The sequence below is a fragment of the Camelus dromedarius genome, chromosome 2 (assembly GCF_036321535.1).
Source record: "Camelus dromedarius isolate mCamDro1 chromosome 2, mCamDro1.pat, whole genome shotgun sequence".
NCBI lineage: Eukaryota > Metazoa > Chordata > Mammalia > Artiodactyla > Camelidae > Camelus > Camelus dromedarius.
In genome coordinates this window covers 106157633-106179194 of record NC_087437.1, presented here as the reverse complement: position 1 = coordinate 106179194, position 21562 = coordinate 106157633, and the positions used below count along the sequence as shown (strand labels likewise).

At 39.1% G+C, this 21562-nt stretch overlaps 1 protein-coding gene and 1 non-coding gene across 3 annotated transcripts; both read left to right on the top strand.

The window, feature by feature from the left end:
* Positions 1-2142: 2142 nt before the first annotated feature.
* On the top strand, positions 2143-20147 carry MRPL39 (mitochondrial ribosomal protein L39). Of its 2 annotated transcripts, none has more exons than XM_010977395.3 (10): positions 2143-2522; positions 3773-3979; positions 5765-5904; positions 8139-8238; positions 9415-9482; positions 11586-11698; positions 14200-14265; positions 15153-15306; positions 17238-17285; positions 20044-20147. In XM_010977395.3, the coding sequence occupies exons 1-10, from the start codon at positions 2405-2407 to the stop codon at positions 20089-20091; spliced, it is 1062 nt and encodes a 353-aa protein (XP_010975697.3). In that variant the 5' UTR covers positions 2143-2404; the 3' UTR covers positions 20092-20147. The 2 variants fall into 2 exon arrangements, with proteins under 2 accessions (XP_010975697.3, XP_010975696.3); XM_010977394.3 differs by lacking the exon at positions 2143-2522 and adding an exon at positions 2846-2995.
* Positions 7183-7253, top strand: TRNAD-AUC (transfer RNA aspartic acid (anticodon AUC)). The gene has a single exon. It is a non-coding gene; the product is annotated as a tRNA-Asp (tRNA).
* Positions 20148-21562: the final 1415 nt, after the last annotated feature.

Below are 21562 nucleotides of genomic sequence, written 5' to 3'. Positions count from 1 at the left end.
AGGGTCATACCCAGGAATTAGCTGTATGTCTCTTTAGTTTCCTTTAATTTAGAGCAGTTCCCTGAACTTTTTGGGTCCATCTTTCATGAAACTGATATTTTTGAGGAGTTCAGGCCAGCTGTTTGTAGAATGTATCATATTCTAGATATATCTGAGTTTTCTTCCTCATAATTCTTTAGTTTCAGGGTCAATATTTATGGTAGGAATACTACATGGGTGATGTTTATATCACAACCAGGGGGCACACATAATGTCAGATTGTCCCGTTTTGGGTGGTGATACGTTTGCTCACTTTGTTAAGGTGGTATCCACTAGATTTCTCCATCGAAAAGTTTCTTTTATCCCTTTATGTTTTGTTAGTAATCTGTGGGGTGATATTTAGATACTATGTGAATATCCTAACCCTCAAACTTTCCCCATTGGTTTTAGCCTCCATAGGTGATCCCTTCCTGAATTAATCATTTCATTGGTAGTTGCAGCATGGTGGTTCCCCCCATCCTGTTAGTCCTACTCTGTGTATTATCTGGTGTTCTTTTGTAAAGAAGACTTCCTCTCCACTCTCTACCATCATTCATTCTGAGTATCACTATAGGCTCGTGGATTTTTAACACATCTAATGTTATCATCCTTCATCATTATTCTTTTTATTTAAACTATTCTAAATCAGTACGCTGGGAGCCCCTTCCAGCTGGATCCTGTGTCCTTGTATTATGTTTTCTTCTGTCTTTGAGTATTTTCTTGCCTTCTGGCACAGTAAGATGCTCCATACTCACCTTAGATATCTGCTGCCACAGATCTGATTTTTTTTTTTTTTTAACTTGGGAGGGAGACTGAGAGAATGAGACTAAGATTTGGGGAGAAGGTCCTTTTTTTGGAGAAAAAGGCAAGAATGGAAATTTAGGGTAAGGAAATATTTTGGTGGATTCTTGGCCAAAGCTCTACCTCAGGTAGGTTTCCCAAGCTCTCAAAATCTGAATTTCCTTTCCTACAAAATGAAGATTAGTATGCATATTGTATGAGTAGGTTGTGAGAATTAATAAACCTGATAGATTGGAATGTTCAATATGTCTGGCACATGTTCAACATTTGTTGAACAACATTATCAACATTATCAACATTATCATTACTGACATCCTTGCAAACAAGTTAACTTGTGATGCTTGTGACTTCCAATTGCTACTTCCAATGCAATTTATGATTAAACTAGTTTAAATTTTATGTTCTGAGGCTTTGCTTAAAGATTGCTCTAAAATGTTCTGAAGGCAACTAGAAAAGGTTAAAAGGGGACAGACTCTAAAATGCCAGTGAAACAAAGACCAGGGATAATTGTACACAAATTTAAGGCAGAAGCAAAAGATATACACACACACCATAACAGACATCACACAAATATGTCGACGTATGTATATTTCATGTTTTGAAGTAAGATCTTAAATGAGAGGTGGCCTAGTGAAATGCAGCCTGGGTTGAAATCCAAGCTTGGATACTTACACACATTTTTCATTTTATAAGTGAAGATAGCTACACTTTCCCTATGCAGTTGTTGTGAATGTAAAATTTGGGCTAAGGAGACAGGATCTATCAAGACAGCCTTTTTTTTTTCCCTCCAGTTTTATAACTGATTACCACACTGTTTAAGGTATACAGCATAATGATTGACGCATGCATATACTGCAAAATGATTACCACAATAAGTTTAGTTAACATCCATCAACCTCCTGTACTTACAAAAACAAATTTTGTTTTCCTGGGATGAAAACTTTTAGGATTTCCTCTTTTAGCAACTTTCAAATATACCATACGGCATTGTTAATTACAGTGATTATGTTTACGTTACATCCCCAGTTCTTATTTATCCTACAACTGTATGTTGGTACCCTACGACCACCTTCCCCCCAATTCCCCCACAAGAGGCAGTCTTAGGGCGGCGTTAGTTCCTTAGCCATTACCTCCACCTGGTGGCGGTGTATTTCCATTGCGAGTAAAGGAGCTGAGCGGAGGAAAAGGCCGTGGGCGGAATTTGTCAACTTACTGATTTAAGCAAAGCCAGAGCCATAAGCAACTTTGAGTAACAGCATTTCCATTCGTCACCTATGGAGGGCTCACTTCAATAGCAACAACATCCTAGTAGGACAAAGGAATCAGACACTGCGCTGGAACTTTTTGCAAGAGCACTCAGTTGAATAACGAATATATACACTGAGCGCCTACTGTGTGCCACGCTGTGTTCTGGGCACTTGGGATCCATCAATGAAAAGAGACAAAAATTCCGCCCCGGGATGTCTTCTAACATGCTCTCTATCTCTATCGTATACAAACTAACCTAGATAATTTGGAAAGCCCTCCACGGATTACAAAGTTTCCTCCAATGTCATGACGCATTTTGAGGTAGGTCCGCATCACTATGGCTAAAAAATGGAGAAGCCGGGCGCAGACCAACCGGAGAACTCACCCTTGCAAAATCGAATTAAGCCACGACCTAGAAGATGTCATCGGCGGGGCTGGCTGGGCTGACCACGAAGGTAAGAGTAACCCGAAGCCGGTTTTCCTTAATTTTTCTCTCCAGAAATATTCTTCGCGAGAAGCAAGGGCTTCGCCCAGCCGGCCGGGCTCGAACCCGCGGACGGCGGAGAATGATGGTGCGTGACGGGCTCTTTGGGGACGCTTGTCTCCCCGCAGAGCCCTCGGGGTGGCGGACCGGCCGCCCTACCAGGGGCCCGGCACCTCTGGGTCACCCTCCCGGCTTCAGACACCGGACCTCCCACGACTGACTCTCGGCGGGGTACGAACGCGCCCCCTGGTGGCGGGCGCAGTCAGAGAGCCGGGCCCGGAACGAAACTGTCGTGCGGAACCCGGGGTGCGTGTTCGGAGTTTCCGGGGAAGAAGCCGGAAAAGGACCTGTGCGCCGCGGTTCCTGCGGCTGCGGGAGAGGACATGGCCTTGGGAGTCTGGGGGCTACGGCTCTGGCGGGCCGCCCCCGGCGGGGCTGGCCGGAGTGAGTTTCAGCCGCCGTGGGGACGGGGCGCGAGGCTTAGAGGATGGTATCTGCCCAGAATGGGCCCGAGGCGAATCCTGGCGGGGTCCCGCGGGGCTGATGGCGGAGGAGGGTCTTTAAGCCCCGGTTGTGGCGGTCGCCCCTCCCCCCTTGGGGTACAGTCTCGGGGCGCAAGTGGGACAGGGAAGGCAGGGGGGCGGCCGCGAGAGGAGCTTAGGGCGCCTCTACGAGGGAGTCCACGCCCCGGTGCAGACGTGTCCTTCTTTTCCCATTGGAACACCCGTGCATGCCTTGCCTAATGCTCTGATTTGGGGTTTGGAAAATAAACTCAGCGTTTCTTGCTCTAAATATGGATGATTTTGGCGTGGGACCTCTAGTTATTGGAGCTTTCTTGTCCCCAAGACTTTTTCAAAACTACAGCTTTGCTCACTTTCCCAATGACTGGGCTGGTTTTGACTTCACTTTCTGGTTACTGTTTGCCCCTTATTGTAAAGCTCAGATGGGAAGACGACTGAGGAAACTGGTGGGAAATGGAGATCTAACGGTAAAGAGTACAGCTCGGATAAAGGCGCGGATCTGGGCAGGCTTTGGGTTCCCTCTGTTAGCGTTTTAATTATTAATATTAAGAGTTTAAGTTTACCTCTGAGCTTATTTTGGCGAACGGCGTTTAAAATTCCCTTGCCTCCTATATTCTTTCCCTGATGTAGGAGTGGAGCGGGGTGAGGCAGGATGTCACTGATTTGGTCAGCTTTCATATTTATTGTAACTTCTACACAGGACTTATAGCAACATCACCAGCTTCTCAGCTGTCACCGACAGAACTGATAGAAATGCAGAATGACCTCTTTAATAAAGAGAAAAACAGACAGCTGTCATTAACTCCCCGAACTGAGAAGATTGAAGTTAAACACGTTGGGAAAACTGACCCGGGCACTGTCTTTGTGATGAATAAAAACATTTCAACTCCGTATAGCTGTGCGATGCGTAAGTAACGAATCAGGATGCGTTCTGCCGATTAAACTAGGGGAAGGAACTGGTGCAGAGGAGACAAGATGCTGTAATTGCTCCCTGAACTTCCCGGAAATTTTCCTTTATCTAGCATCTTACTACTGTCGGCTTAGCTGTTGAGGGTGCTGTGGGTCTTGCAAAGTTGGTGGTGTAATGCCGAGTTTGTCCTGGCGCTTGCTTGAATCTGGTTGAGTTTAGACTGCTGTAATTGCTCCCGGCAGAAGAAGGCAGACCTGAATGCATTGTTACCAGTGTGGTTGCCCCTTGTAGACAGCACACTTTTAAGTAAAATGACTCATGAAGGTCTCTTTAAAGGATTTGAGGATAGAGGGACTGCCCTGTCCTCAGATGACTAGCTTTTTTTGTCTTCTTTTCCTTTTCTGCTCTTTACAGCCTAACTTGTCTTTTATAAACTTACCACTTACCTCTTTGTTGTGTGTGTGGTTTTTTTAACATGTACATGTAAATGTAATAGATCTGTGAGTGAAAATAGGCATGGGGTGAATGGGGGGTAAAAATATTTGTTGTGCTCATTTCTTAAGGGAGATAACACTGCCTTGTGTGTGATTTGGCGTGAAAATGAAGGGAACAGGGCCTCTCTATTATTTTTGGGAAAAAATGCTTTTGTAGTAGCTTTGATAGAACTGGTAATGTTTAAATTCTGAAAGAACAAAAAACAGATACGTACACCTATGTGCTCGCTCATGTGTGATTAGCTGCATTGTTTAAACTTTTGGAAAACTCAGTGAGGATTCCATTTAAGTAATTAACTTGAGTTGAAAACTTATTCTGGTCTACGGAGTGTATATTTTCCATGTTCCTTCACTTTGGCACTTGAATTAGTATTTATGATAACTGCTTACTCGTTTGGCAAGCATTTCTTGAACCTCTGCTGTAGGATGGGCATTAGGATTACAGAGGAGGCTAAGACAAAGCTCAGGCCCTTAAGGGGTTTTACACACATCACGTGCAGAGACGAAGCCCCTGAACCCCCTCAGCAAGGCCCCTGCCCTCAGACTTGCTTGTCATTCCTGCCGTCAGTCTTTCAGTAAACTTCGATTGAGTACCTGTTATATTTCAGGCCTGGTGCTGGGCTCTGGATATACTGGGGAGTGAGCAAAGGTAGGCATGATCCTTGCCTTATGGGAGTTATTTAGACTCTAGTTTGACCGCTTGTGTGAGTAGCTGTGTACTCAAAAAACATCTAATCAGTGTTGGAGTTGCATTCTGGAGTCATGTAACAGGCCAGAGTTGATTGGCTTGTAATTAAAAACTGTAGTATTAACTTGAAGAGTCCATGTAGGGAAGTGAGAGATGATTTGGGAGCAAGACCCCAAACCTATTTAAAATGAATTTTGTATTGATGTATGCTTATATATTTTCCTTCTAAGTTGTGTGTGCCTGTTTCCAAATATATCCATGATGCTGCTTTCTGAATATTTATGTGTAGCTCTTGGAAAATTGTCTTATTGCTTAATAATTAGATTAGACTTAATTAATTAATTAATTTCAGATTAGACTTAGCTTTAATGATTTTTGTAAATGGTTCATTTGGGTAATTTTATTAATAATTAACAATACATTGGGTGTGTTGGGAATTATTTTCTTATTGGCTACAGATATTTTTTTTCTCCAAAAAAAAAAGATGGCTTGTAGAATCTTGCCTTTCTATTATTTTATATCTTAATGTAGCACTTAAACATGTAACTTTTCACTTGGATTTTGTTAGATTTAGGTCTTCAATCTATTTTATATTCCTAGATTTAAGCGAGTGGTACTGCAGGAAGTCCATTCTGGCTCTTGTGGATGGACAGCCTTGGGACATGTATAAGCCTTTGACCAAGTCCTGTGAAATTAAATTTCTTACTTTCAAAGATCAAGATCCAGGAGAAGTAAATAAGGTATTTCTGCCTGTATGTTCTCTTGTCATGCACTTCCCCTACCCTTGCCCTCCAAGTTTTTCTCTTCTCTTTTCTATTAAAATCTGTTTTCTATGGATTATGAAATATACATATATGGTCAAGGTCAAAGGTTGTCCTATACTAGTTAATCAGGGTTTTACTTGGTGGATTAGGCATTTTCATAATTCAGAAATTCTCAGTGGCATTCATATCTCTGTATTTTGGCATTCATATCTCTGTATTTTGTTTTGAGAAAACTATATGACATGTCTTTTACATTCGTATCTTTGTTCAGTTTACCTTTATTCATCACCCTGTATATTGAGGTCATTTCATTCCCACTGCTACTGCTTGAATTCAGCCTTTGACCATCTTCTCTGGCTCATTTCAATAACTTTGTAGCTCTTTTTCCTCCTCTTCTTTCCCCACCCGCTTTTAAAATATACTAAAGTCTTTAATAGTCCTATAAGAGTGTTGTTAAACGGTATGACTAAGGGTCATATCACTTGTCCCTGAAGAACTTGCCTACCTGATAACTGTTCATATAACTTTCCCAGCCCCACGTGGACACTTTTCTGACCCCAGCTGGTCTCTGTAGCTTCACCTTCACTGCATCTTTGCACTTGCTGTTTGCTCCAGCCACACTAGGGGACTTGGTCACTAATGGTTTCTGCCACGTTGTCCTCCTGGCTTTTGTTGCTGCTCTTCTTTCAACTCTTTCCTCCCTATTAAAATCCTGTTAAAATCTTTTATAGTTCAATTAAAATGCCACCTGCTCTGTGGAACCTTCTCAGTTTCTTCTTGACAGAGTGAATTGCTCTTTTCTTCAGGGCCTCACAATGCTTGGCTAGTATCTCTTCATAGGGTATTTTAATTTTGCCTTGTAATATGAACTGTGAAATGCAATGGATTCTTGGCTCTGTGAAGACAGGGATAATGTCCCCTATGGGACTTTGTCCTTGACTTATGTGCAGTAGGTGTTTAATAAATACGTGTTGAAATGAAATACTTAAAGAAGAAAATGATGGACGTAGTAATAACTAACACTGAACATGTGTTATGTCTCAGGCACTGTTTTAGGTGATTCGTGGGTATTAGCTTATTTAATCCTCAAAAAATTCCATAAAAAGGTTCTGTTATCCCCATTTTACAGGTAAATAAACTGAGGCAAAGAGAGGTTCAGAAGCTTAACCAAGGTTACCAGTTTAGGAAGTGGTTGAGCCTGGATTTAACTTAGGCATTTTGACTGTTCAATAGACATTTAAAGCAATAAAGTGGGGAGGATATAGCTCAGTGGTAGAGTGTGCCTATCATGCACGAGGTCCTGGGTTCAATCCCCAGTACCTCCAATAAAACAAACAAACAAACAAACAAACAAACCTAATTACCCCTCGCCCCCAAAGCTTTAAAAAAAAAAAAGACTAAAACCAGTTAAGTCAGATAGAGGAAGAAGTGCATTTTGCTGTTGGCCTTCAAGGCCTGGGTTTGTATTTATTTTGAGTGTATTTGTGTGGTTGTATAGAACACATTCTGGAATAGTCTCGGCCACATACAACCAAGCCAGCCCACTCTTGTCCTTGGATGTGGAAAAGAGCTTAGGAAATTCAAGTGCCCAGTTGTAGCAGTGTCAGTACTGGCATAAGGTGGGCAGCTGTGGGTCAGGACTTGTGTTTCTCTTTACAACTCTGAGAAGGTCATTGCGAGGATACACGTATTAGGTGTGCCCATGGATCGAAATATGCTAGTGAGAGGAAAGCCCACTTAATATAAACATGAGTAACTTGAGTGATGTGTTATGTGCTGTTAGGTATAGGATAGGAGTCATAAACAATTACTAAAAGTTGGGTTATCCGTCCATGTCTATATATGATACAAACAGGTACAGATTAGTATGTTTATTTCACTTTAGCACAACTTTGTTAACAAGTTAACTTTCTTCTGAGTTAAAAATAAAATTCCTGCCAGATAGTAAAACGTTTTATTGGTTGATAAACATTATAGTGTCTGATGTCTTACACAGACATCGCTAACTATGAAGTTGGTGCTTTGTTCTTTTGTGGGTTTTGCTTGGTAGAGGCAGTGTCATGGCCTGGTGGTAACTATTGCTACATGCTGAGGATGGATAGATATTTGAGAAATAGTTCCTAAGTCAAAAGTCAACCTAAAATTTAATATTGAAGAAAAGTTAGTGCATTTTAGTATGTACTATGTTTGTGTGTGTTTTACTTTTCTAGGCTTACTGGCGTTCTTGTGCCATGTTGATGGGCTGTGTAATAGAGAGGGCATTCAAAGATGGATATGTGGTCAGTTTGGTCAGAGCTCCAGAAGTTCCTGGTAATGTACATATACAAAATGTATATATATATGTATATAAACACACGTATATGCATACTTTACTATGTGTGTGTGTGTATATACTTTTCATAATCTGAATCTCTTGGTACCCATTTTTGATATTGTATAGAGTTCACTTCTAATTTTATCTAATATAAATTACTATCATATATAAATTTATTTATAATAGGTAGCAAAATTCATTGTATTTAATTATTGAAGGCCAATTATTAACATTATTAACATAATAGTGGGAAGGTATAGCTCAGTGGTAGAGTGTGTGTTTAGCATGCACAGGGTCCTGGGTTCAATCCCCAGTACCTCCATTAAAAGGAAAAACAAAAACCTAATTACCACTCCCCTCACCCCCCACCAAAACATAGTAGAATTAGGGGAGAATGTTTCTTTTGAATGTGAATTTCATGTAATTATATTATCTCAGTGTATATTTCTTACCACGTTAAGCATTTATTTCCAAGTGGAATGTGTGGAGGAGGAGGAGGCATGATATAAATAGATTTTCTATGGAAAATCTTTCTGTGGAAAGCTGTGTTTAGGTGGTACCGTTTCACCAGGAATGACCGTGACTCTGGAGAGGGACACCATTTTGGGAAGATGTAAGAAGTCCACATTCTTTGTAATTTTCCTAAAACCAAGATTTTAAAACATATGTGTGGTAGGATCATGTTTGCATTTTTCTTTAAAAACATAGAAGTATTTCACAATACACCAGGAGTATTTCATTTGACAGTAAATGATTCCAAGGAGAATGAAACAAACAGACAAAAAAATGAAGAAATTTAGAAGATATTAAAAAAGAAAACATTTCATGTCCATTTAGTCATTCATTTACTTATTAAATATCTTATTCTTTAGGAATTTTTATGTCTAGTAACTATTTAAAATCTCTGTAGTTATAATATTCCTGAAAAAAATGTGAATGTTTAAAAAATACTGGTGATGGGTTAACACAAAGGTGAGTTAATTTCATGGGTGAGGGGAAGGTTGGTAGAGCTCTGACAGGCAGCTGAGATAAGGGTAACAAGTTTTATAATTTGTAGAGTTGGGAGAAATTGCTAACCCTTTGTTTTATGGTCTAAATATTTATTTGTTGCAAATCAGTAACTTTTTACCCAAACAGGTTTGACTTTGCTTTTTATTTATTTGGATTTGCAGTGATGGCTGGAGCCTTCTGCTATGATGTAGTTTTGGATAAGAGACTTGATGAGTGGACGCCAACGAAAGTAAGTGTACTCTTTGGGGTCTCAATTTTGGGGTCTATGCCTTTCTTTGTTAGAATGATTCCTGTGTTAGCATTGCTGAACAGTACTGAATGTTGAAGATGTTTAAAAGAATGAGTCAATCTGTCTGTCTGTCTACTTACCTGTCTGTTTGTATTGCTGCTTTTTCAGTCGATTTAAGACAGACATATGACTGAGAGTACTCACAACAGTGTGGTGCTCAGAGTATAAAATACAGGAGCTTAGCTATCCTGGTTGCTGTGGTGATGGGAGGCCTAGACCCTTACCTACTTAGATCCCTAGAGCACAATTTAAAACCACTGCCCTAAACCTTTTTAGTCTGTTGTGTACTGAGATATTCCTATAAACAAAGGTTACATTGAGAGTGGTGGGGGTGAGTTAAAGAATCAGCCTTTGCTAACCCAAGTGGCAGCAAACAACTCGATTCTTCCCAAATGGTCTGCCTTTGTAACGAGGGTGCTCCCTGTTGGCTGAGACTTGGGTGGCAGTAGGAGTCTGGCTAATAAAGAGGTTCTGGATCAGGTGCTGTGTAGGTGGAGGGTGCTGACGGCTTTCAGAAGTTAGGCCGAGAGACTTAGTTATGATTGGGGAGAAGAGGCAAATGCCTAATTCTTAATTAAGCGAAACTGTATGTCCTGTAGTTTGGAAGCCTGGAGATCCGAAAGGGGAGGCAGTATAGCATCATTACCATTTTATCAGTTCCACTGTGTACATTTTTTTTCACATTTTACTATCTCTGAAAATAAATGTGTCTTACAGTACTTAGCATCTTATGATTATAATTGGTAGTGTTTTTTCTTTGAGGTGCATCTTAGGTTCAGTGAAATATTGTGCCCTTTGCTTCCTAAAAGCAAAAATTTTGGATTCAAGCAGATCCAATTTTAAATTCTGGCTTTGAAAGTTATTTCTTGTATAATCCTGCCCATATTGCTCAATATCAAGAAGGAGAGAGGAGGGAAACGGGAAGGAAGGAAGAAAGGGAGGGAGAGAGGGAAGAGGTATGGGGAGAGGTAGGGAGAGGGGTCAGGGAAGAGGCTGGAATGTTTTCTTCATGATCTCTGGACAATATAATTGCTTTTTTCCCCCAAGTCTGTCAAGATTCTTTCTTTATTGGGAAAGTTAAATAAAAACTAATGATCAAGATTTAACTCTCACTGTCTATAAAAGTTGCTGCCTCCTTTTCTGTTTTTTAAAGATAAAACTTTAAAAAAAAATGTACTGGTTAATTACAGTCACCATGGGGCTGGGTGGGAGACTTAGAGAAAGTAGGGGAGAGTTACATTCACGTAACAGCTCTCTTAAACCATGAATGTGGACTTGTTACACAGTAAATTATCCCTGTAACATTGGAGACGAGTCATTTCATGCAATCTACTGGAAGTTACAGAAATAATTTTATTACAAAAATTATTTGTGTAATAGTGCTTGATCTTTTCTGTATTATAATGTGAAAACTCAATTAGAGTTTTTGTAAAAAATCTCATAAACATTGTTACCGTGTATTAATCATTTTAATTGTGTAAAGTTGACATTTTTACTAAATGGAAATTTCTAATACTGGATTTATGTACATACTGGGCAGGGCCTGTGATGACATTACATTTCCTAGTGAAATTTCCATTACATTTCTGAAGCACATAAATAATTTTTTCCTTCTGCATTTATTTTAAAAGCTTAGTTTTACTCATAGTGTTAACAGGTTTTTGTATCTTACTGTTTATTAGCATTTCTTCTTGTTACATCATCATTTTAATAAACATTTATAAGACTGTATAATTTGAATAAAATGTTTACTTAAATTTCTTTGTAGGATTGTCCTTACTTATTAGTAATACAAGCTGATATTTAATTACAAGTTAATTACAAGTTTCAGAATTTGTAGAGTTGGGAGAAGTTGCTAATCCTACATTTTACGGTTCAGATATTTAATTGTTGCAAATTAGTGCCTTCTTTCCTAACAAATTTGCTTTTACTTTTTGTTGCAGTTAGATTTATAATAGTAAGCATACAATTTTATTTTATCTGACTTATAGAGAGATGTTTTTAAGTAAATTGTTGCAAAAGGTTAATACTTTCATTTTTAAGGAGAACCTACGTTCCTTCACAAAAGATGCTCATGCTTTAATTTGTAAAGATCTTCCATTTGAAACTCTGGAAGTTGAAGCAAAAGTGGCATTAGAAATATTTCAACACAACAAGTAAGTGTTGGCTTCCTTTAAAAAAAAAAAATTAAACCTTCCAAAGTTGTATGTAATGGAGAAAATTTAGCTCTTAAAAATTTTTATATTTGATGGATGTAGGACACCTTTTAATTTTTACTTCTAAGATCTCTTTTTCTGCACTAGCCTAATTACTTTTGTTCATCCCATCATTTATTTCACAACGGGAAAATGTCCCCCACCCCACCTCTGATAATTTTCTTACTTTGTTTTATTTCTCTTTTTCTTTGTCCTCTTTATATCACTATAGTGGTATGTTTCCTTTTTTCCCTTCCATTGTGAAGTGATAGCATCTGTTAGGGAACAGTATTATTTTGAATTTAAATTTAGATTTATTTAAACTGTATTGCAGCCTTTCCTTCCCATCTTTCCACTCTTCAAATGAAAAGGGTAAGAGAGAAAATACCAGCTGTTTTGAGGGAGCCAACAGCTGCAGTAAAAGTTCATGCAGCCAGGTCTTAGTCTTCTGTGTGGGAATTATCCATGTGACGAATTTTCTTTGCCAACATTTTGAATCCTACCTGGCTTCTCAATTCCCTTTCTCACTCAGAAAATTTCCAATTTATTTTCTACCAATTGTGAGAACATAAACTAAATTTTAATATTAATCTAATTGAAATTAGAATTAATTAGAAAGCAAAATCTGTGTTGCAAAAAAAAAAGAAAAATAACATAGATACTAGAGTTTCACACCAAAGTATGCACCTGCAGATTGTTAAAGGTCATGGATTGGAATTTCTTTAGGTAATTATAAATTGAGGCACAAATTCTCATGAGGCTAGTTTATAATACTTAGCATATCCAGTGTTCTTAGAAAGCAGCAGGAATATACTGAACTAGAGTACAAATAGTTCTTTACAACCCAAAATTACCATTAATTCTATAAGAAAATTCCTTGAATTGTTGGAACATATCAGGTCACCTCCCCTGCCAAAATTCTAGAGCCATGTTTGTCTAACAGAAATATAAGGTGAAGTTGTCTGTATAAATTTTCTAGTAGCTACATTAAAAAAAAATTCAAAATAAAGGTGAGTTAATTTTAATAGTACATTTTTATTTAAACAATGTATTTGAATCGTTATTTCAACATATGATCAACATTAAAGAAGTAGTGATTTTTTAATTCCATTTTTCTTACTAAGTCTTCAGGGTCTGGGCTGCATTTTACACTTAGGCGCGCTTCAGTCAGGGCTGGCTACGTCTGAGTGTCTGCAGCTGCCGTTCTGGACAGACTCTAGGCTTTCCCTCCACGCACACTCAGAGTTCCCTTTGGACTTTGGTGACTTTAACTGAATGTGTAAAGGGAAGTAGGGGATCATTTGGAGGCAAGTTTGAGGGGACAGAGTTTTGGATGGTTGAAGGTGGATTGGTGATAAGGCCTGTCTGCTGCAGGGGGAACTTTCAGTGGCTTTGGCTCCCAGGGGACAGGAGCATCTCTTAAGGGTGGATCAAGAGGAACAATTATTGAAAGGATTGGCTCTCTCAGTAATGCATGGGGGCCCTGGCAGAGGGTATGGCAGGGGGTGGATATTTTTGCATAAACTAGTGCTTTCCAACCTCGCCACAAACACGTGTAGTATTTGTTTAGTATTCGGGGGTACACAGGCAAGGCTCTTAATAGTGAGTGGTAACGTCTTGATGAGAGCCAGTGCTGTGCAGTTCCAGCTGTGCTGTTAGCTGTGCTGACAGAACTGAGTGGATCTGAGAGACATGTAGTTAGTAGGCTTGATGTGACTTGGTAATGAATTGGATGGAGGGAGTGCGGTGGGGGAAAGAGGAGTCAGGGACATCTCTGAAGTTTGTCACTTGGACATGTGGGTGGTTGGTTGGTGGTGTCATTTATTAAGCTAGGAAATTCAGAAATAATAAGTTTGGTGAGGAAGGAGAAGTTAAGGTTTTGTTCATTTTGAAAAATTTGGGTGTGTCAGGTGCTTGTGGAACACCCCAGTGGATGTCCAGGAGTGTCTTGGACGTACAGTCTGGGACTCAGAAGAGCTGTGTGGATTAGAAGCAGAGGGGTGGATGATATAAAAGCATAAGTGGTAATTAAAGCTGAGCAAATCAAGGAGCTAGCCCAGAGAGGAGGCTTAGAGTGAAAAGAGCCTAGGGACAGAATCCTTGACAGGCAGAGAAAGAAAAGGGTGGCCAGATAGTCAAAATAACAAGCAGGAGGGAATGCCACAGAAGCCGGTAGAAAAGAACACTGAGCAGGGAAGGTGAGCAGTGGGAATGAGGACCAAAAAGTGTCCACTGAGTTGGCAACAAGGAGGTGTGTGGGGAGAATGTTTTGGTGGAGCTGTGAGGCTGTGACCAGATTGAAGGAGATGAGGCAAGAATGGGAGGTGAGGAAGGGGAGGCTCCAAGGGTAAACCCCACTTTCAAAAACTATGGCTGAAGAGGAGCAGAAGGAGGGGGGTGGCTTTAAACACCTTTTTGTATATTTAGAATGAAAACTTTTTTTTTTCTTTGCTGCCTTTTAGGTACAAATTAGATTTCATAGAAGAGAAGGCATCTCAGAACCCTGAGAGAATAGTCAAACTATGCAGGTAAGTAAAAATTTAAAAATTGGCTGCTATGCTAATTTATAGGAAGGTTTAGTGTATGGCTGAAAAAGAGGGATTTGTTCCTTAATTTGTTATTTTTATTACTCTATTTTCTGTTGGTTTGTTCCGTGTGTGATATGGTGGTAATTGGAAGCTTCATGTCATCTTCAGGAACAGTTGTGGTTTCTGTTCCTCACTTTATTGTTTGTTATTTTTATTTCTACATTTTAAGAGCTGGAAACCATTGTTTAAAAATGTGATTTTTTTTTTAAGAGTTAATACTGAGATTGGGCAAAATAGTCATTGTTATGAATTGAACACAATTCATAGCTATATAGAAATATGAATACTGACTAGTTACTGCTTATTTTACACATCAATAAGCTTTGTCAGTCAGAATGTGCTTTCTGTCATGGGAATGAGAGAGGTAAGACAGTGTATTATGCAAAAATGACTTCATGGCCTGTATCTGTTTTCTCAACCTTATATTTTCTTGACTCAGACCTAACTTTTTTACCCTAGAAAGCTGCAATTTGGACACAATCTGTTCCACATGCTAAATTCTGAACTGTATTGAAATTAATTATTGTAAGGTTATAAGTTACCAGTTCTAGACATTTGATCCACTTGATAGCATATGTCCAGTGATCCTAAAAATCTTTAAAATTATATCAATGTTAATTAAGAAAAAGGTTCACTGACTTTAATTTTCAAAATTTGAGTCTCTTAACCTGAGATGGTTATGTCAAGGGCTATTAGAGATTGAATTGATCCACATAAATAGATTGTTCTTGATTAGGGATATAGTGGCAAAGAGAATGAATGGATTTATTTTTAATTATTGTAGTGATTTGATTTTGCGGTTTCATTTATTTTTAAAATCGAATCAGATTTGGTGACTTCATTGATGTGAGTGAGGGCCCTCTTATTCCAAGAACGAGTGTTTGTTTCCAGTATGAAGTATCAGCGGTTCACAATCTTCAAGCCACCCAGCCGAGTCTTGTACGAAGATTCCAGGGTCTGTCTTTACCCGTGCACTTGAGAGTGAGTAAAGCTTAGTGTTTCACGTCGTTCCGTTGGACGGTGGGTGTGATTCTGATTCTTGGTTTTTATACCAATTTGAAGGACACACATTTTAATTTTCACTCACTTGTGTAGCACTGATCTTTTGAAAACTCAGGTTTATGGTTAAAAAATAATTTTATACGGGATATAAACAGATAATTTAGAAAAGAAATATTAGTTGAGAAAGTCAAATCCAATTGAAGTAGTATTTTTAATGTTTAGTCTAGAGGAGGGTGTGGTAAGGAGTAGAGTCCATACTGAGAGGACTTTCTGGAATGCCTTTTGGCCTTACATTTGGCATGTTCTTCTCCCTAATTTTGAGGATCTGTTCCATTTATTCCATATCATTTTCAGTATTGTTCCCATTCCATGCTAACCCTTTTCTTTTTAAAATTACACTTCTGATTTTTGAAACAACTGTAGATTTACATGTAGTCATAAGAAGTAATACAGAGAGATCCCTAGTACCTTTACCCAGTTTCTCCAATGGTAACATCTTGCAAAGTTGTAGTACAGCATCACAGCCAGAGCGTGGATGCTGACACAGTGAGCACACAGGGCAGTTCCTTCGCAGGATCCCTCATGTTGGCCTTTTATAGCCACAGCCACTCGCACCCACTCCCCTCTGCCCACCTCCGCCTCCTTGCTTCTGGCAACTGCTAATCTGTTCTCCATTCCTATAATTTTGTTATTTGAAGAATGTCATATGAATGGGATCACTCACTACTGTAATCTTTTGGGACTGGCTTTTTTCATTCAGCATAATTCTCTGGAGATTCTTCCAGGTTGTTGCAAGTATCCATATATGCGTGGTTCGTTCTTACTGCTGAGTGGTGTTCCTTGGTGTGTTGGTACTCCGCGTGGATGTACCAGTTTCATTTGTTCATTCCTTTGTGGAGGGTATTTGGGTTGTTTCTGGCTATTTTGAATAAAGCTACTAGAAATAAAACTGCTATGAACATTGATGTATTGGTTATTGTGAATATATGTTTTTAGTTTGTTGGGATAAATTCCTCTGCCCCAAACTTTCCGATGGCTTCTCATCAACAAATGCCAACCCTTCACTCAGTCTCACAGAGCCCTACGTTATCTGACGTCATCTCTGACTCACCACTTTCTCCATCACCCATAATATTATCCACTCACACCTTAAAGTCTCCCAGCAGCTGTTCGTCCTGCCTGAGCCAGGTGTGATTTTCCCTTTAAACATACCGCTGCTCTTTCTCCAGAGGGGTGGCGTGTACGTATTTAGTAATTTTACCTTTTATCATAGATTTTAGCAGCTCATCCAGTGTAAAATAGTCCCAGACCCTTCAGCTGACTTGGTAACGTTAATGTGATTACTGTGCACTCTGCACAGTTTTCATGCGTGCGTTCTGATAATCCTCTGCTACGTGAGATTGTTAAGGATTAAGGAAATTGGTTGTATAATTTTACTATTGCCTTCATTAGTTTTTACTTGTTCTTTAAGGTAATTTACTAAATCCTCTAGGTTGTTTGTTTTCAGTATGAGATATCACAATTGGTTCTTAATGACCCTTTCCTTGCAATTGTTTATGATTTGAAGAATGACCTCTAGAATGTTGAAATTGGCTGTTTAAAGAAAGAACTGCAGGAAAGTGGGGCATATTTTTGCTTCTCCTTAGAAAGAAGGCTTTCTATGGCAGTAGTGATTAAGAAGCACATAGAGGAAGAATGGCATTCTCAGTCCTTAAGTCTTTTTGTCTTAAATGTAAAACAGCAGCTGTTCTGCAAAGTACATACCTTTTTTCCCGATTCGAACTCTTAGCCTCATTAATCTGCCTAACTTTTTATATATTTGCTTTGTTTAAAACCTATATGAAGACTTAGCCTCTTTTATTGTAACTTTATGGCTTTATTTAATTCATAATAAATCTTGTCTTTTCAAGGCACATTTTACAGTATGGAATAAGCTATTGGAAAGATCTCGGAAAATGGTAAGTATTTTTGACAGCACATGAGTACACTTCTATGAAGAAATTTTCTTTGAAATTAAGCAACAGCCCACCACCACCACAACAAAATAATAAAAGAGAAAAGAAGGAGAAAGAAAGAAAAAAGTAATGAGCTGTGTCAGTAGCTAACGCAGTATTGTGGTTGTTGACCTCGTTAGTGCTTTGGCAAAAGAAGACTTGTTATTTGGCAATTCTCTTTGTTTTTATTTGTTAACATCATGGGAATGATACTGTAGAACTTGAAGGGTAATAAGGATGTTACTGTGTAGTAGTAGTCGTTGTCAATGGTTTTAATGGTGTTACTTAGGTCTTCACAACTTTTTTGTAAACTTAATGAACGTTTAAAGATTTGCCAGATTTGTTTTAAAGCTGCCTTGACAGTTGACATATTAAATGTGCAAATGTCCTGGAAAACCAAATCTGAATGCTTGTGTCACTACAGTTTATTCTGTGTCGTTAGCATTTAGATTTCACAAATAGAATGATTGGATTTCTTGACCACAACTATCCCTACTCACTGTTTCATAAACTGAGTGTTCAGCTCCTACTTACGTTATCTGATGGCTGTCCTGTGTAACCTGGCCTCATGAACCCTTCCTCGTTACCCGGATTTTCCACTCTAGTCAAGCTTTCAAGCACACATCAAACTTACTTTCTTGTGCTTTTTAGTTAGTTAGTTGACACATCTGTCATCTCACAGAGTTACGATTTTTTTTATGGTGAGAACTTAAACAATCCACTTTCTTAGCAACTCTCAAATATACAGTACAGTATTGTTAACTCAAACTTGTTTACCGGTTTGTTTCTTTCTTCATGACAGTTCTGTCAAGACCCTATTTCCCGCCTTCCTCCCATCTTTTACACCCTACTCGTTCTTCAGTGCCATGCTCAGGTCTCACCTTCTCCATGAAGCTTTCTCAGAGTAATCTCTGAGCAAATAATCCATTCCTACAATTTCCACTTGATTACACACGTCCTCATATTGTTCTCTGTCTTTGCTAGTACCTCTACATTCAGTGTGTGAACCCACTCCGGATTTGTTGCACATGTGTGATGCCAAAGTTGGAACCCAGTATTTGATACTTGGGAATATTTATCGATTATTTTGCACGATGGTGTATAAACCTAGTCCTTATTAACGACTTTACAGATAGAATTTACTTTTTAGGCACTTAGCCATAATATCTTGTGTAAAGGTTATGTAATTCTCTTTCATGAAAAGAAAGTTTTTTTGAATAGATGGAATCCAACTTTGTCTCTTTGGTTGGTCATAATGACTATTTTAGATTAAGAGATTAGAGAATAAATGCGTATTTAAGAAATGAAGAAAAATAGGGGAGACAGTAACCTAGAGTATTTAGTGGAAATCAGTGAGTAGCTGTTTCTGCAGCATTTATTCTGGTTTAGTTTTCTTCTTCCACTCTTCATTTTGCTTGTCCAAAGGGAGTAGGTTAAGCATATGGTTGGTTCATTGGTTCAACTACATTGACTTATTGAGTGTTTGTTACATGCCAGGAACCATAATATAGTGCTGAACAGAACTGACTTGCTGCCTCAAGAAAGTTACTTGAACAGGATAACTAGACTTACAAACAGACAATTCAGGGGGACAAGTGGGGCTCTGGCATAAGAAGAGAAGGACCCAAGCCAGGCTGAGGGGTTGGTTAAGGAAGGTCCCCAAGAATTGGTATTTCTTAAGCTGGTTTTAAAAGGTGAATAAAAGTGGTCCAGGCAGATCATTTGCTTGGGATTGAGTTTATCTCAGAGGAAGCTACTTGCCTAAAAGTCATGGAGGAATGGAGAGCATGGCCAGAGTAAGATGAATTTGGATGTATAGATGTCCTGATGAGTGAAGGGTAGGTGATGAGTCCAGATATGTTTGCTGGAAATGGAATATGAGGGTCTTGTTTTCCATGACATGGAGCTTACATTCCCTTCCTGGAGGAGATTGGAGGTAACTGAAGACTTTGAACAAGGATGTGACCTATTGGTAAACTAGTCCTGCTTAGAAACTCATCCTGGGTGCAGCACGGAAGATAGCTGTGACTTAAGCCAGCAGTCCTGTAAGGGGTGGCAGAGGGCAGGATCCTGCCGTTCAGGCACGGTTGTGGAAATGGCCGTGAAGGCTCCTTCGGTGGGGTTAATGGAGCTGGTGATTAAACAGGCAGTAAGAGAGCTGTGGTTCCCTCATGCCAGGCTTGGACATCGGGGCAGAGCCCTTCACTGAAGTAGATCGTGTGGGAAGTGGGGCAGGCTAGGAGACGAAGGATACAGTTTAGCTCTGTTTGATATGTCTGAGTGACATAGAAGAGAAATATGAACATACAAATAGTCTGTTTCTACTAAACCTGCAATATACTATGTTCAAGTGGAATTACTAATTTTTTCAACAAAATAGATTGATTTAAAATATCTTGTGGGAGCATTGCTGATACTCTTCTTATACTAATGACTTCACCTCATAGATAGAAAGTAAAATGACTGATTTGAGAAGTCTACATATATGCTTCATATTACATTTCAAATGGAATTGTTGTATTTTACTTGGTAATTTATATTGGGAACTTGGCTGTGTAAGTTTTCTTCTCTTTAACTTATTTAAGTTTCTATAATAATTGCTATTGAAGGAGAAAGACAAAGGGTCACTATAGGAGAAGGACCGTGGAATGATTTTAAATGATGGGTGGAGGGTAAAACTAACGTGTTTATTAGAAAAGTAAAGCTACTTATGTTTTCACAGGTAACTGAAGATCAAAGTAAGCCTGCAGAGGGAAGTGCAACTACGTAGTAACTCTCTCTGACTTAAATATGTATAGTAAATTAAAATAAAAGTTTTCTATGTGATGTTTGTGTGTGCTTATAAAGATTATCGTTTTCTGCCTTAAGATTTACACTGATGTTTACTTTTTTCTTTCTCTAAAGGATAAAACAACCATGTTCACAGTAACAATTTTACATAGAAACAACCCTGTCCACCCTTACTCCCCAGGTGTAAAACTTCGACATGTTTTCTTCTTTCAGTCCTTTTTTCTACATGTATAAACATATATGTACAAATGCAAATGTAATCTTCAAAAAACATAAATAGGATCATACTAGTATCCATTTTTTGCTATTTTGAACAGTAGGGTAGTAAACACCCTTGTGCAAAATGGCAAGTGTTTTGTAGGTAGATAGATAAACTATTTACTGAGTTAGCTGAGTATTTACTGTATACTGGCCATTGTGCTAAGCTTTTCATGTGGAATCTCTTATATAATCCTGACGACAACCTGTTGAGAAGGTGAGTCCCTTTTGTAAATGAGGAAACTGGAGAACATAGAACTGGCGAGTAGCAAAGCCAGAATTTGGACCCAGGTAATTTCACTCTCATGCCCTTCGGTACTACACACTGCCTCTCCTGTGAGTAGTTTTGTAGGAATAGATTTCTGGTAGTGGAATTCTTGACAGATGCTGCCAGAACCTAGCCTGCAGAAGGGTTTGTCAGATGGCCATCCCAACAACAGTGTCTGAGGGCGCCGGCTTCCCCTGCCTTGGGCAAGTCTTGATTATCAGGCTTTAAAATGATTTTGCCAAAAAAGTTCTTCCCGTTCCAGGTTGAACCCCTTGCCTTCCGAGCTGGGTGCGTAGGTTTCATCCAGAGATCTTCTTTCTTCCCTGGGTGGGATCTCCTTCTTCCTGGAGTCCAGTCTCCCTGTTCCTGGTGCACAGCTTTCTCAGTGTGCTGGAGTCCATGGTGAGTTCTGCCCAAAGAAAAACCTCTAGGAGGTGAGCCCTTGCATGGCTGAAGTGGCTTTGTTTTACAGCCTAACATTTGACAAAGTCTGGCCAGATGGAGAATTCTAGATTGAAAAATAATTTTCTATTGAGACTTTGAAAGCAGCTCTCTCACCTGGCATCTGGTGCTGCTAATGAGAAGTCTGATACCAACCTGATTTAGTTCCTTTTTACAGGCAACCCTGCCTTCCTCCCCCCCTCCTACCCTGCCACTCGTCCACATGCACACATACTACAGATATTTTTAGGACCTTATGGTTCTTGGTGTTACAAAGTGCTAAAGTTTCATAAGATCTTATGTTACTCTCCTTGGTACCTTGAATTTTCACATCTCTTTTGAGCTCTAGGGAAGTTTTTCTTTTTTTAAATTCTTTTTTTTTCCTCTCTGTTTTTCTAACACCTTTTTGTTGGTTTTTGGATCCTCTATATTGATCTTTTGTATTTTTCTCCTGTCATTTTTCTTGCGTTTATATTCTAATTTT

Coding starts and splice junctions, on each gene's coding strand:
- MRPL39 (XM_010977395.3), top strand. CDS start 2,405: ATGGCTAAAAAATGGAGAAGCCGGGCGCAGACCAACCGGAGAACTCAC. Junction 3,980..5,764: donor TCCGTATAGCTGTGCGATGC/GTAAGTAACGAA, acceptor TTATATTCCTAG/ATTTAAGCGAGTGGTACTGC. Junction 14,266..15,152: donor AGAATAGTCAAACTATGCAG/GTAAGTAAAAAT, acceptor AAATCGAATCAG/ATTTGGTGACTTCATTGATG.